This window comes from Brachyistius frenatus, unplaced genomic scaffold, assembly GCF_029030835.1.
Source record: "Brachyistius frenatus isolate BFR_SWC_R1_liver_20210118 unplaced genomic scaffold, ASM2903083v1 Contig_196, whole genome shotgun sequence".
In the NCBI taxonomy this organism is placed as follows: Eukaryota; Metazoa; Chordata; class Actinopteri; family Embiotocidae; genus Brachyistius; species Brachyistius frenatus.
In genome coordinates this window covers 339258-355626 of record NW_027210795.1, presented here as the reverse complement: position 1 = coordinate 355626, position 16369 = coordinate 339258, and the positions used below count along the sequence as shown (strand labels likewise).

The 16369-nt window shown below is 44.7% G+C and overlaps 1 protein-coding gene across 1 annotated transcript in view; it reads right to left on the bottom strand.

Moving 5' to 3' along the window:
* LOC138632844 (formin-like) overlaps positions 1–16369 on the bottom strand; it is a 47607-nt gene that overhangs the window by 7477 nt on the left and 23761 nt on the right. The window contains 9 exon segments of the mRNA XM_069718693.1: positions 518–569; positions 4495–4587; positions 10091–10211; positions 10299–10358; positions 10459–10605; positions 10774–10903; positions 11711–11799; positions 12027–12088; positions 14795–14882. Of these exon segments, the coding sequence (XP_069574794.1) occupies positions 518–569; positions 4495–4587; positions 10091–10211; positions 10299–10358; positions 10459–10605; positions 10774–10903; positions 11711–11799; positions 12027–12088; positions 14795–14882 (842 nt within the window).

Genomic DNA, 16369 nt, shown 5'->3' with positions numbered 1-16369 from the left:
CAGAAAACTCTCAGGAGTCTCCTGCACAAAACATGGCAGATAAGAATGACAGGAACTGCAGGGGAGTCCAGGATTATGTATGTATGTGGTAGTTCATTGCTGTTTCTGCTGAGCACAAAGCATGGTATTTATTTGTCTTTAAGATAGATTACAAAGGGGCCTAGAAGTGAGCACAGGTGTATCAATACTTTAACCATTCACACATGTACATATTTGTGCTAAATCTTCCATAATAAATCCCTTCATCCTACTAGTGTCCAGTCAAAGGGGGACGTCTCATCTGAGCAGTAAAATACTGAGAGGCTCTTTTATGTTTCTGGTAACCTTATCAGCTGCTGCAAATATCTGTATACAACTCTCCAAATAGATACCAGCTACATTATCTTTACCAGGCATGCCAAATAAGTCAACAGAGCTCTGTGATGTCTGCAGTCCAAACCTCTCGGAAGAATTCCCTTGTTGACATGAAAATATGATTATTTTCTTTCTGTTGGGGTTGTGCAGCTTGGTTTCCTACCTTTTCTGTACGACATTGAGTCGGTCCTCCTCAGCAGAGTGCTCCTTCTGAGCTGTAAAACAGAAGGAAAATATTTAGATGGATCATGGGGCAGATTGTGAGGCTTGTGTTGACACAGACAACCAAATGTTTCCACTGACAGCCAGTGGAAACTGACTCCAGAGGAGGGCGCTGTGCTCATTTGGCCATCCTTGGAGTTGTCAGCTGAGGGGAGAAGAAGAAGAAGAGGAGGAGGAGGAGAAGGAGAAGGAGAAGAAGAAGAAGAAGAGGAGAAGGAGAAGAAGAAGAGCAGCTCTGGGTTGAGATGTCACTGACACAGAGAAGCATGTCAAACTTTACAATGTGCTTAACAGTCACTTGGATGACATGCTCAGTGAGTTGACGCCCAAGAGTGTGAGCATGTGACGCCCGGGATCGGGGGCGGGAGCGCTGGTCTGTTTGCAGAGGTATGAGTGTGTGTGTGTGTGTGTGTGTGTGTGTGTGTGTGTGTGTGTGTGTGTGTGTGTGTGTGTGTGTGTGTGTGCGTGTCTTCGGCAGAGCTGAAGCAGGGGTGCGTGGTTGAGCAGAGAGGCTTGGGAACTGGAGGCTCCTGTGGACTCCTGCCATGTAAAAGTGTCTAAATGCAAGGCAGATGTGTGCAGCGGGCCAGGCCGAGGTGCAAGAATTTATCTAGGGCCAGAGAGTGCCTGTGATCTCAGATTTATTGCATTTTTCCAGATTCATCCTTTTTACAATGATGGGGGACCTTTCCTACTTGAAGATTTAAGAGGGGGAAGTCTCCAAAAAATTGTTCAAAGGCAGGTTTGGGGGTCTTTTGGGAGAAGGTGAGCTAAAACCTCCGATCAGCCACCCCTTCTACTTTTACATGTATGTGGGCAAGGGGGCTGAGGTAAACCTAATGAAAGGGGGGGTGGCCATGTCTGGGATAAAGGGAGGAGGGGGAAGAGGAGAGGGGCCGTGACCAATGGCGTTAGTCTCAGTGGGGGTCAGGCTGGCGCCTGAGGTACCCCTCTGGTGCGACTGTGCAGAGGTGGCACAGGAGCCGACAGGCTGAGTGAGAGCGAGCGAGAGAGCGTGGCCGGAGAGAGAGAGAGAGAGAGAGAGGAGAGAGGATGTGTGAAGTTTCTCTTCCTCCTCTGCCTGTGTAAACATGAAACCACAAGTCGCTAACTAGAAAGTTATGAGACGTGCATGCTGAGAGGGACAATAAATTAGGGCTTTAAAACTCTGACACACTTTTCCAAACCGCCGCATTACCTAGCAGCCAGATAACAAAGAGACGGAGAGCCGTCCGAGAGGGATGCCGAAGACTTCCATAAAACATCCTCCGTCATCCCGCTTCTATTCCAACACAGATGCATCTCGGAGACTTCATCACAAACGGGTTGCCTGGACAGTTGTTATCTTCGAATTCTACCTCGTGTACGTAATTCACAGTCATCTGAACAAGTGGACGTCTGGTAACTAGGTTCTGACTCACTGACAACAAAGGATGTGATGATACACATGAGACGCTGTTATAAAAAAAAAAAAGGAATTTGTTTTCAATTAATCATGGTGTATATTCATTGTATGAAAAATACATCAGCGACAGAATCCCCTGCAGATTCAAAGAGCTCCTGTGGTTGATTGGATGCGTCAAAAACACACTGCCTGACGTAGGAGTTTTTCTTTTTTCCACAAAGTGGGGAAACACAAAAGCAGATTCCAGGAAATCAGTGAACAAGATCAGATGAACGCTATATAAAATTCCCGGCAGACATATTTGATAATAATTTAATTCAAGAGAAGAGGCAAATGCTCCCGGGTATGTAGGCCTCGGCTTGGAGGAAGAGGAGAAACGGTGAGAGAAGAAGAGCAGCGTTACAGACGAGTGGACGACTGGATTTAGATCTGGGAGAGATCACGCAGGTGAGTTTAAGAGGCAGCGCTCAGGACATTTGGGTTCACCTGCAGGCCCCGCTGAGAGCGTCTCCACAGGCTGCATTATGGGTCAGCGCTGCTCTGAAACCAAATTCTCCGTTCAAAGTCGAGTCTGTTCACTCTGGAAGAAATGATTCTGTGCAGCGACACTTCCACAGTCTCTTACAAGGTCCTTTCAATATAGAAAATCATGTGTCAAACACATGTATCTGTGAGTCTAAGTACCTGGGTGAGAAATTCGCTCATTCACTGATGAGTCAGAGTTTAAAGAGCCTCAGCCGCTCTTTGATGTGAGAACTGTTACTTGTTTTTGCCTTTTGAAGTCGTAGAATCGGCGCTGATTACACAGCGCTCATCCTGAAGCACGAACAACAGCTTGAGGAATTGTGTTTATGAAATAAAGGTTTACAGAGGTTTATGTTCAAGATGTGCTTTTGCAAACCAATACCACTCTGTAGTTAGTGGCAAGCCAGAAAAGTAATTGTCTTTAAATGCCATTATTTCACTATCAAACAAGATTTCACTAACAGCTTGTGCTTGTCCTAAAAGGATTCTTGCAAAACTCCCTTCGGGACGGGTGGATTGGACTCTCTGGCTGACTCGTTTCTGGTGCTGCAATCTCTGGTTATCCATCCACGACCAGCTCTAATGATGTGACGGGGGGAGAAACTCTCTGAGCATTCACTGGGATGCAGAGGGATGTGCATAATAAGATTCAGTGAAATGAACGTGCAGCAGCATAGAGGCGTCCAATTGGCAGCACGGACTATTGTTTCGATGGTAAGTGAGCTCATGGCAATGTGTGCACAATCACCTTCAATTTAAGCCATCATTGTGTTTAAATTCTTTCACTCAGATGTTCACTTCCTGCTGAACTAAAGTTCATGAATCAGATGTGATTCTTTATTTCCAGGAATTCTCCTCTAACCAAAGCACCATTTGTAGACTTGATAAAAGGCATGAAGTTGGACTACTTAAAACCGTGTCAGTTACGGTGTTGGGTATGACGGAAGAGAGTTGACCAGCGGCTGGGTCAGAACGGGGACAGAGACGGAGATGATCCGAGTGTGTGGGTGAAGCCGTGTTCCTATCACGGTGGTCCCCAGCAGTGATCCACTGAGGCCAGCCAGGCTTTACAAGGCCGCAGCCAGAGATGTCCTGCCAGCTTTATGGAAGCCGAGAGTACATGAGAACCATGTTAGAGGCAATGTGATCCCTTCTACAGGCCTGTAGACTCCTGTCCTCATGCTGTCTTACGGCGCACCGAGACGCCCTCTCTCAGCGAGAACGAAAACACACACATGCCCCGCGAAGACGGATTCTCCGGCGGCCAGCTGACCGTCTGACATGGCAGAAAACATCATTATAACTCCCGTCTTTTTTAAAAGCTCCCATGCTGGCCGTCTGGGTGAAAACGGGGCCTTTCTACCTCCGTAAGCTCCGTTTCACGACCATCTCCTCGGCTGTAAATCCACGGTCCAAATGAATGTTTCATCTTTGAAGACACTGAGAATTTTATTAACAGCTTCACGAGACGGGCCAGATTATGAGCAGCACTGAGGGGGAAAAAAACATCCACTATCGCTATCTGGCGGCGAGGACTGGAGAGATCATTGGACATAAAACAACTTCATTTTGACTGATTCTGCTCCAGTTGTCTCAGAGGTAGAAATTATTTAGCGACAACAGGAAGTAAAGGAAAGACAGCGATTGCGTTACATATATTTAAGGTAGGTGTTGGGGCAGCATATGGCGACATCAGTGATTTAATACGCTGGGTTTAAGTAGTTATCTCTGGCTTGTTTAGTGTTAAATGTTTTTCTAATTGTGTGTTAAAAGTAAAGCTCAACTACAATCAGGTGTCGTGGTAGACTTAATGTTCATATTTTTCTAAACTACCTATTAATTCCATATTTTAAATGGACATTTATTTATGATTTATATTCTGAATGAATTAAAAGATTACAGCTACAAAGTGAAGCAGAAAAAAAAATGCCTAGCAATGTTTTCACCGGTACATTTCAGTACAAATATACATTTCTAGCTTCACTCACCAGCAGAGATGAATCCCTCCATCTTGTCCTTGAAGGGCTGAAGGTGTTCCTCTGATGAGTTAGTGCACACTTCCTTCACATCATTCTCACAAGCTGGTAAAGAGAGAAAAAAAGAACGAAAGGAAACGATTAATGAGCCAACGGGCAGATACAGAGGGAGTCGAGGATTTATAGTGGGAGGAGAAAAACAACAAATAAGTTTACAATTTAAAACTTTTTTAATAAAAACTGGGAAAATTCATGAATAACAATGATGTTAAAAACGTTGCTATTACGTTTGTCAAAATTCGGTGAAGAGAAAGTCAATATTGTGTCTTTTCTTTTTTGTAATGTGTATTGAGACAGAGACGATAAGAAGCCTCCAAACAAACCGCCCTAATTAAATGAACAGAAAATAAGAATGAAAGCCAACAATCAAAAAGAGTTTTAACACAAGGTTTAAAAGGAAGCTCAATATAAACAGCGAGTGCCTTCAATCAAAAATTTAATTCATCAACCTTTTATTTGCTGATTTTTATTTATTATTCCATTTATGGATTCATTTGTATTTGTGTTAGTGTTACATATCAGTAATAATAATAATAATAATAATGTGTTTGACACATTTTTGCATTTTCTAATATGTTAATACTGAATTTTGCAAAGGTCCAATTAAAAACAATTTGCTGTGAATGAGGTTGTGTTGTGCTTTTAATTGTAATATATTCTCGCCCCAGTACTGTCTGAACATGCGAGCGCAGCAGATGTGTTTGCCGTTTTGTGGCCGGTTCTTCTTTGTCGTGCCAAATGATCCAACTCACACGAGCTCAGAGGAAACAGACTTGACTGAGTGTGTTCCAGCCAAACCTCTCCCCATTTCCTCTCCACTGTAAGCCTGCGTTACTCTACACACAGACGCCTGGTGAAAGAACTTTGGCACAATCCTCCAACCTGTAAGTCATTAATGGCTGCAATAAATACCTTAACTTGCTTATGACTGCATAGCTAAATAGTTCTGCAACAGAACAAGAGCATTAACAGGTCTGGCCGCTGTCTTGCTTCACTGCGTCGCCGCTTTTAGATCCGAGTTTAGCTCTCCTGTGTTTGCATGTGGAGCTGATGCACCTGCAGCTCGGACATCTTTTATTTATTGGACGTGTTAATAAATTAGAGAGGAAACACGACATACGGGCATTCAAATTGAAAAGTTAACCATTCACAGCCTCACAGTCTGGATTCCCGGACACTTTCAACATCCATGGACAGTGAGAGCAGTTAAATAAATAAAAAACAGAAATCGACAACCATACAAACAGGACAACCAAAATATCCTGTTTGGACAAACCGCATTTCCTCACCAGAAATCCCCCCAACTCTAAACGGACCCATTAAAACAGTGTACAAAACAGCAAGTCTACAATTTAAAGGCGGCTCTCTTCCAAATGTGGTCCAGACAGCAAAGGCCGCAAAGAGGAAGCCCACAAAAACTCAGCAGCTGTAAAGAATAAAAACTAAGAGCTCCAGTTTGAGACATTGTTCTGGAGTGATGATACAGTTTTGGATGAGAGCGTTCAAAAGGAAGATTCTCCTGCAAGTAAATGACCGACGCCATCAGACTAGACGGAAGACCTCAGATCTTAGCTGCAGATATTTCATGTTTCTTTGACACACAAAGTTAAAGTGTGTGTTAATGGAGCAGTGAATGTTGAAATAAGAGGCAGAAAACAGCCTCATTAGCAAAAAAAAAAAGATTAAAAAAGGACAAAAAACCAGGAGCAAACAAAAAGAAAATTGGCGAGTGGCTTTAATGTGTTTTCATTTCAAACCATATACATTTTATAAGAGATAATGCTACATCATTACTGGATGGACGGACGGCAGAAATCTGGAAAAACAAATGTCCACGTATGCTCATTAACAATCACTTTGTTTTAAACTTAAAATATTTTGTGGCCATGGTTTAGATTACTTAAACACCCTATCAAAGGCTTAGTAACATTTGTGAAATTAAATAATTTTATGATTTATGATAATTAGTATAACATTTATCATATATTTTTTGACTGTTTATAACTGAGTGTGTGTGTGTGTGTATATATATATATTTCTCATGACAACATAATGATTTACAGCCATGCTCAAAACAGTCTGTCTGTTCAATGCCTCTGCTACAAAACGATTTCCGTGACGGGAGCCACGGCTTCGATCTTTAAAACGCATCCATTCAGCAGCTTTCTAAGCGGGGTGCTGAAGTCGTTTGTATCAAGACATTATTCAAATCGCTGAACAGAGGACTGTGATTTTGTGCACGGCTGTAAGTCATTTATAAAAGCAGTGTCCTGATGAACACGAACTGACTGGTGAATGAGTGTTTTATGAACTGCGTCCAGTCAGAGCCGATATCCTGAGGTGCTTCAGAAACACTTACAAACATGCATCTCTATCTCTGAAGAGACACCGCTGAATCCGTCATATCTGAACGGGAGGGAGGCAGCTATCTATTGCATAATATGAGGCAACATGTCACCCGCTGTAGTGGAATGAGGGTGTGTGTGTGTGGTGTGTGTGTGTGTGTGTGGTGGGGGTGGGGGTGGGGGGGGGACTTAACGGGAAGAAAAACAAACAAGAAAGCCAGACTTCTGCTCCAGGATTTACCCTGTGTGGTTTGTAAAGCGGGGAGCTTTGATGTTAATATATACTTATGATTCTACCACAGTAAGCGAGGGCCTCCTTCACAGCTACCAGGAAATCACAGCATGACAAGACAATGCTCAACTATAGCGTGTGGATTTAAAGAAAAGGCTTCACAGTGGATGGAGACTCTGCGGGACACCACAAGATCTCTACTCTGGCTGTTTGGTGAATATTTGTTCTCACGAAAGTGGCCGTGGCGGCTCTCCACCTCCCGTCTCTGGATCATAAACACTGAGGGAGTGACGGTTTCAGTTTTGCAAATAAATCTGTAGAATCAGATAGTGAACCTGTTAAACCCTGCTGTATTTTTTTTCTGAGGTTAAACCAGTGCAGTGCTCCACCTCTGGCATATTCTCGTTATTTATACCTGGAAAGTGAATTCTCTCGCTGATCCCCAATTATCCTTCGTTCCAGCAGACTGTCAGACTTGCAGCTCTCCTTTTCTACGGGAAGAAAAATACTATTGTTCCTCAGCGAGGCCGGCCAAGAGACTGCTTCAGGAGAGAAAAGGTAAGACCTTCTTCTCTCCTTTCCATCCCTCACAAATCAACCCGTGTCCATCTAACCACAACTCCTTTCTCGCATTTTTGCAGGGTAACACAGCACTGACAGGTAAAAGGCACCAGGCAGGACTCACAATATGAGGTGGAGCATTAATCCTGGTTTGAATTTGAATGCAAGGAGCAAGAGAAACTAAAACTTGAATGCTGTATTTGTCATACTAATTTAACACGTGAAGAATGTAGTTTAGTAAAGACTTCTTATATACAGACGAATTGAAAACAGCCAAAGCATATTTGCAGAAATATTGACAGATTTAAAACCAAGAAGCTCAGGAGTTGCAATCTTTTCATGCATGAACAAAAATCAAACTTAAAATTTAGTCGTGCTTTTGCATCGTTTGGTCCGAAAGGACGTGACGGCAAAGAGCGAGACATGACAGCAGCTCTGCACGCTGCCTTCACACACGCCGTTCTCGAGTGGAGCCTCCGTCGTAAAACGGACCTCAAGCTAAAGGTCCTGCCTGAACCTGACATTAAAGGCCATTTAAAATCAGGACACTGTCTGATTCGCCACAGTGATGAATGCCTAACCTGAGACAGACCTTCTGTGAAACACTAAACTCCCCTGAGCAGCAAATGAGCTCTGACTGTTTCTTTTTATTTGATCCTATTTCATTTGGTGGCATCCCTGCCTGCCTGTCTGGTCCAATCATCGGGCAGTTTTTGTGGCTGGTCACTGGTCTGAAAGTGGTAACCAGAAATGTAATTTTAAAGAAGAATTGGTAACTTTATATGATAAACCTCCAAGATGTAAAGAACTTCATGACGAGTGTATTCTTAAGTGCCGAGTTCTGACGTTAAATGCGCACATGAACTGTGTACGAGACGTTTGTCTGAATGGGAGCCACCGAGAGTCCTACTGTAGGTTTGGGCCCTCGTGGCCTCTCGCTCATCCCCCCCCCCCCTCCTCCGAGAGGAGCACAGAAAGAGGTCATCACCCGCTCCCCAAACAGGAAGCGCCATCAAAAGAGGATCATGTTTCTGCACAAGCCAGTGAAGACGAGGGCAGCGACCTGCTCGCGAGCATCAGCGCTCGCTGGCAAAGGAGAAACGGTCACGAGTCCTCCTCGGACACGTCAGACCTGTACGTGACGCTCAGATTGTAACGTGGACGAAAGGGGACTAATGTGAGGAGAGAGGAATTTGTGACTGTTAGCATCGAGTCTCCCGACCTTTGACCCCAGCCTGCAGGGCACGACACCGGCGACCGCTGCAGTCGCCACCTCAGGATCAGGTGAGGGGCAGGCAGCTTCGCTTGCTGAAGTCAAACAGTGCATGTAAACCAAAGAGTGACTCAGTGTTGGCTTCTCAGAATCAGACAGCGTTGGAAGTGATCTGTGTTGGCTGTATAATTAAGACCAGTTGCCTTCTTTAGGCTGGTTTATAATAGCCAGGCATAAATATTTATTCCTGGCGGCTGGAGAGGATAAAAATGGTGGGAGTCATAGGTGGAGCTCACCAAACATCCAGAATCCAATGCCCGCCCTGTGATGCTAATACCCCCGAGGACTACTGTGCCAGACTGTGCTGCAGCAGAGATCAAATACGAGGGCCCTTATGTTGCATTTATTGTCTTCAGGTCTTCCATTTTTCCTAATAAATGAGTGACAGCTTGAGGTGGGTCTGGGTACTTTAGTAGACTCTTTGTATTTCTCCCTCGGGTCAGAGAGGAGAGGGCTTTAACAGCAATCTAAAAGACGTAGGGGAGAGCTGCGGCGCATATTTAATTGCTTTCATATGCCGTATTATTGGTTGATTTAAATAACCACAGACACCAGGGGCACCGGGGGGCATCGCCTTTAACCTCTGCGTGGCCCTGGCCAAGACTAACTGGCTGGGTTACTGAGTGGCTCGGCGCCCCCCGACACCACCAGCACACAACATTAAAAGTGCATTTATTTATCCGCCAAATTGTCGCTCTGATGTTTCTTCAACGACCTGGAATTTGTTTTTTTTAGATTTTTTTTTAACTCCTGCTTTAAATGCGGTGGAGGCAAAAAAAATAATAATTAAGATGCTTCTAAATGTTCCGCCATTGGTCCTGAAACAGGAGAGGCTGCGGTGTTATGACGACATGGCTGTTGAGATACAATGTCTGGAAACTGGGAAAAGCTGCCCCAGGCCATCCACGGTCCTGAATACACCCACAAACCTGTCTGCAGAGGGAAGGAAGAGTCCACATCATGTACATTAACATTTAAACTGTCTTTGGTGAAAAATGGTAACGTATACAATTATGCTGAGTGATTTACAATGAAACAAACAGGACCTGAGCAGTAAAATTCAATGTGGTGCGATGTTTGAACCTCGACACCCACAGTGAAAATCCATGTACTTGTACAACCGGGTATTTGTCCTACCAGTCAGTTCTCGCTTCAGTTTTCTGATGTCCTTGGTGAGGTCCTCAAACTTAACCTGAGCAGCCTGAAGGAAATCCGGAGGCTCCGGCAGCGGGAACACACTCTTCTCTGTGCCGGCGTGCTGGAAGAGTGAAACAAACATTAAAGTATATGAGTGTCGAGTAACAGATGCTGTAAAACATTGTCATTTTGACTGATAGTCACTTACCTTGTCAAAATTCTTCAGGTAGTATAAAACCACATAATCCACCAGGTTGGTACGATTGTCCTGAAGAGGAAATAATAAACAGTCAAGATGGAAGTCTGTATGAGCCCATTGAGCTGATGATCACCGGGACATTATTGCATTTTGTTAAGAGGTGTGTTACCCTGCTCTTGACATCCTTTAGCTTGGGGAGGATCTCCAGTCCAAAGCCATCAGCCTGACCTCTGGTCCGGTTCCCCCCATTCATGTAGTTCCCAAAGGCCAGAACGAGACCCACTACATCCCGCAAACTGTCACACTCTAGTACCTCCTGATAGACAGAGAGAGAGAGAGAGAGAGAGACACACACACACACACACACACACACACACACACACACACACACACACACACACACACACACACACACGGTCAGTAAGCCTTCATGTAGCGTGACGTGTGTTTCTGTGTTTGCAGCGTTTCTTGATGACGCTCTTACTTTGCTGACATTGGAGACGATCTGAACCTTGCGACGTATAGACGAGATGGTGTCGAGGAATACTGACTGGAAGATGATGCAGTGGGCTCGACCTGCGAAGTCGGGAATCTGGGAGAGCTCGTAGAGAAACCTGGAAAACAAAAGGGGAGGAGGAGCAGAGGGAGGAGGTGGTGGAGGAGAAGAGGGTGTGATGTGTTATGACAGAATTAAACAAAATGTCTAACAGGAAGAGCTATTTTGAGTCCTTGGCAGGCAGAGTTTCCCTCGCGCAGGCCGGCTGAGTCAATGTTGCTGTTCGCAGGCAGCCGGCTGATAGTCATGAGCGGTGCTGCTCGGCTGGGTTTGAAAAGGTCCACGGGGTCGGGTGGAGGGAAAGCGGCGAGCGGGGCACGGACACTGATCAAAGGTAGCTCTGGCCTGATGCGGGACGACTTATGTAAACAGTGCCGTGTCGGAGGGGAGCGGAGCGGTAACATCCTGTGTGATTAGGCCCTGCTGATGGAGGCAGACACTGAGTAGGGATGACTCAGGCAGCTATAGTGACAGCTCTGGTCAAACATGGAAATAGGAAGGCCAGGCTGAGCGGCACCGCTGGGCCCGGGCCTCGTTAACTGCCAGGACTACTTGACCCTGACAGGAACTACTGAAGCAGTGTCCATTAACGCATATGTGCACACGCAACGTTGAAGACCGCATGCAATACAGACTTTGTTGAAATAGACAAATGCTGCCCTAAATTTAGGAGTTTAGTGTTTTACTGGTTTAATCAATAATGATTTTTACGTTTACTTTTTATTGCCCAAAACTACTGATATGATCTCTTTAAGGTTTGCCGAACAATAGTAAACTAATGATGCAATCACAGACAGGCATGTTTTACCATGAGAGTATAATTTTCATCTTTGTATCATAAAACCTTTGGCGAAGATAATCTTACTGTTCAGGTTTGTCGAGGAGTTTGACTTCATCTTCTTTGGAAGTCTCATAGTGTTTCATTATCTTGCCGATCTCATCGCTGGTGGCTTTCTATCAATTCACACGATACAGAGATGTGTATCAGGGAAATGTTGCACACAGTACAAATATAAGCACTATAATTTTGTACAATGAGAAAAAAAATGTTTTTTTTTACACTGATTAACCACAAACTTAAAAGTCATTTGAAGTAAGACGTTTTTATCCGTTTTCTTTCACATGACTTTACAGCCTCATCCTTTTCACTGCTTTATGATGTCACACATGTGGCTACTTACGTTTTCATATAAAGCCTCGATGGTCTCCAAATCCACCACAGAGTTGTCCACATTAAGAACAGCTGGTAAAGATAACAACAGATTGTCATTATAAGCAATCAGTCTTACAAATGGATAAAAAGTGCTTAAAGCACAAACTTCGTTCCCATGCTACAGATGGTCCTGTAATTTTGCTCAACATTGGTTAGTAGAAAATTATATATGCGGCAAAATAAGTAAGACGCGCTACATATATTATAGAAAATATAAACTATTGCCAGAATATTTGACCAAAACCAGGGCAATGCTTGTGTGCTTCACCACATCAGCACCAACAACCAAAATACATAATCGGATTGGCATGTAAGTGAATGAACTAATTCAGAACATTAGCTTGAGGTGGTGAAGCTGGGAGAGTGGCTGGGCTGTGGGCACAGAGATATGCGAGGCAGACTGGCTCTGTGACCGCAGATCCTCTTTCCCCCTTCCTCTAGAGAAGAGGCAGACGAAGCCTGAAGCTGTCGAACCTCTGAGCCCACGACTACGAGCACCACAGCCATCAGCCCGCTAAGGATGTTTGAGAAGGGAAACCGAGGATGCAGGAGCAGGTAAAAAAGAAGAAGTCAATACAAAAAGCAGGAACTTGTTTTTGCCTGCAGACTTTTACGTAAACTAAAAACACCAAGTGTGCGTTTACGGCTGCATTTAGACAACAGGTGTCACAGTTAATAAATCTGGTCATGCTTTCAAACCACGCGTGATTATGGAAAGTGGTCAATGTAGACGAGAGTAGAGGGCAGTCATAAACTAACTTCAGTGACATTACCAAATCTGGCCAACATTTGCATTTGCTATGAAAAACTACTGGTCATACTGGACTAAGACTGCAGCAGCAAATTACTGAGTCTGTGGAATTAAACTTTTTATTTAGGATGACCCGATAGCCTCATGGTTAGGGCACATACAACAATATTAAAAATCCCCTTTGCAGCAGAGTCCCTCGTTAACTGCATGTCATCCCTTTGGTCTCTTTCCCAACATTTCCTGTCCATCTTCACTCTCACTATCCTAAAAATAGTATAAATCTGAAAGATTGTTTTAAATTTGTAACGGGAAGAAACTTTAATTGTCCTCTTGTCTCGATCAATCAAAGTTTTAGGTGGAGAAATATGTTTATTGCATCATCGGTACCATGGCACAAATGAATTTTTAACAACAACACTGCCCTCGTTGTTCCAATCACACACTACTTCCAGCTAACAAGGTAATACTTTGCATTCTGGCTCCCAGCTGTTCTGTTGCAGAGAAGCTGTCAATGTGGTCCCTGTGTCTGGTTTAGAGAAAACGCTGGAGGTCCATTTCCTACATCTTATTAGAGTGGATTATTCAGTCCCTCAGCCATGCAGCCGTCAATCACACACCAAAGGGGGGCCTGCTCCAATGTGCACAGGAGCACTCTGTTCCGAGGGGAGCCGGATATCTCTCCACACCGACAGATCAAAGCCGGCCTGCCAACGGCCTCACACCCTCTCCTTCCACTTCTTGCTCTGGTGTGTGTGTGTGTGTGTGTGTGTGTGTGTGGGGGGGGGGGGAGCCTCCCTTTGCCCTTGAACCATGGTGGCCCTTGAGGTCCCCCCGTCACTTGGACGGGTGCAGTTGACCCCCTCCCTCTTAACCAGAGTGCTGCCTTCTCTACTCCCCTCCGTCCCTCTCACTCCCTCCCTAGTAGTTGTAATTACATTACATGTACCATGTCCTTTTAATTTGGCAACAAAGGGGAGGCAAGCAGGCAAAGCCAGGGACTAGAGCCCTTAGAAGTGCTTATTAAGTTGCTGTCCCTCATTGTCAGATTCAAATAGTCCATTTCACATACACCTCCCATTAAGGCCCGAGGAAGCAGCCTCACGCTGGGTGTGAGTGGGAACGTTTTACCGAACCACCTCGACACACTGACACTGGAGCAGAGAGAAAGGGGAAAAAAATCTAAACAAGATGGCTGTCCTGGTGTATGTGCTTTTGGGTTGGTGTTTGAGGTGGTTTTATGTGGTAGCGCAGTGTCTGCTAACTGTGGAAGCTGGTTTTGTACACGCTCAGATCATTAGTGGGGTGTCAGTCCCATTAGGCTTGTGGAAACCGTCACTGGCTTACAATAAACAGATCTGCTGGCCGCATGCTCAGACTCGCAGGCGGCAGGCGTTCTCCGCCACAGTGCCAGGACGGGCCTGATTCCCGGCCCATCTATGATGTCCCCAGCACACATACTGTGTGTTTACACGCTCACGCAGCCGCTTAGACGCGCGCACGCCAGAATTTTCCACACAGCAACCAGGCATGCAATCAATCTATGGGGCTCTTTAAATGAAGGAGATGGAAATAAAATTTGAACCAGTGCAGGAGGCCTGACAGAAAAAGTGAAAGGCTGCTTTCATCTCACTGTTACCATCTCACAATTTGACAAATCGAGGCATTTTTCTTTCCCACCGTGGTAACTGGAAAAATCATCCACTTGAAACACAAATTAGTCCCAAAAAAAAAGTGTCTCAGGTTACAAATTAGTTGCTGTCAAGAGGAAGGAAATTACTGTCTGCTGCAGGGCTCACTATCTCATCTCTAAATATAACTCCATCTGCACTTCATCAGCAGTCATGCTCAATTTATTCTCAAATAGGAAAATATAGTCAGTTTATTACTGCTGAATCTAAATAAAAATGTCTTCCTCCTGTCCAAACGACATGAACATGATATCATATTTTGCACAAATCAGACATCCATCAGAGAATAGTTTTCACCTTGCTGGATGTCCTTCATCTCCAGATGCAGGCTCGATATGAGGATGCCGACTGTCTGTGAACGCTTCCCATCCAGCAGCTTAATAATCTAGAAAAAAAGAAAATAATTCGATAACTGGAATAAAATAAAGTAATAAACAGTGAATTCATTTCATCAATGAGAAGTGGGTAAAGGTCTCCTTCCTGGATGTGGATGATAGATGATGAGCGACCGACAACCCAGTTTAGTCTGCAAATCATTTGGATTGACACAAACGACCAAACTAGAACAATTATTGTCATAACCCATCACCGCGACGCAAACGAGCGCGCGCACTTTGCTCGGACTTTGTCAAGTTACATCAACGAGGGTGCAAAGTTAAAGAGGAAAAGTACCTCCTCCGGTTTACCCAAGAACACGTGTGAGATATAATCAAAAAATATCAAGTCGCAGTGAAAGTACAAAGGCAAAAGTGCCACCATAAAAGGACAGTCTAGAAGAGCAAGGCGAAGAGAAGCAGGGCTTTTATAACAAACTATAAATTCACAGGATTTTTATTTGTGCCTACACATGGTCACAATTACTTATGACTGAATTAGCCGTAAAGCCAGAGAAAGTTTTGGCAAGGTAAAGCCCTGCTCTAAAAGTTAATGTGTCAGGCTTCTTCATTAGGTATTATGGCGTTGTCGGCTACTGGGGCTGTCAAGTGGGAGCTGGAGAGCAGAAGCCTTAGAAGTGGGTATTGCATTACAGGGCGTTAGTGGGTGCCATGCTGCTTCCAGCTCTATTACCTGGATCACTGGGGATCTCCCACTCTGGGGACTTGAGACGGCTGAGTACCAGGCTTTCCCAACACCTCTAATTAACCACTTTGGACGGGCCACACTAAAAGCAGCCCAGGAATCCTTCCCGCTCACCGCGGCTGCAAAACGCCCCAATTAGCCTAAACAGTTAAGTTAATGAGAAAAGACAACTGATGCTGGATGCTTTGCTTTCAGACACGCAAACAGCTTGGATCGATGCTGATGCTGAGACAGGTAGACATCAATAGCTAATGGCTCCCTCCTGTGGACACAAAGAGAAGCGAAGGCTCTTTTATTTGAAACTGCCTGCTAACACTTGATTAACAAAGACTTGAGAAAATAAACCAAACGATGGAAGGAGACACTGGGAGTGTCAGAGCCGTGAGCCGAAGCAGGTGGGCGATGTGGGATGGGTGATTCAGACGCAGAGATGAGCGGATAGTTTACACAGCCACGGCTGAGCAGCCAGCCTGCTCCCTGGTGACTGTCTGTATCACTATCTGTCTGGACTCATCCAGGCAGATGTTACAATAACAACTGGATCGAGACTTCCCATCAATAACCACCTGCGGTACACTCGGCAACCCCAGTCTCAGCCAGCGATGTTAACTTTCCGCCCGCTCGTCCACGTCAGAGCCGGCACTTCAAATATGTCTTTAATAAACCTTCTGTGATTGCTCATAAATTATTCCCATAAACTGGTTAAAGCTGCTGTTTGTTTAAGGAGATTCTCTGTATGTGAACTTGATACAGCTTTGATTTATGAGCGTAGAAGAAATTGCAGTTTTTGTG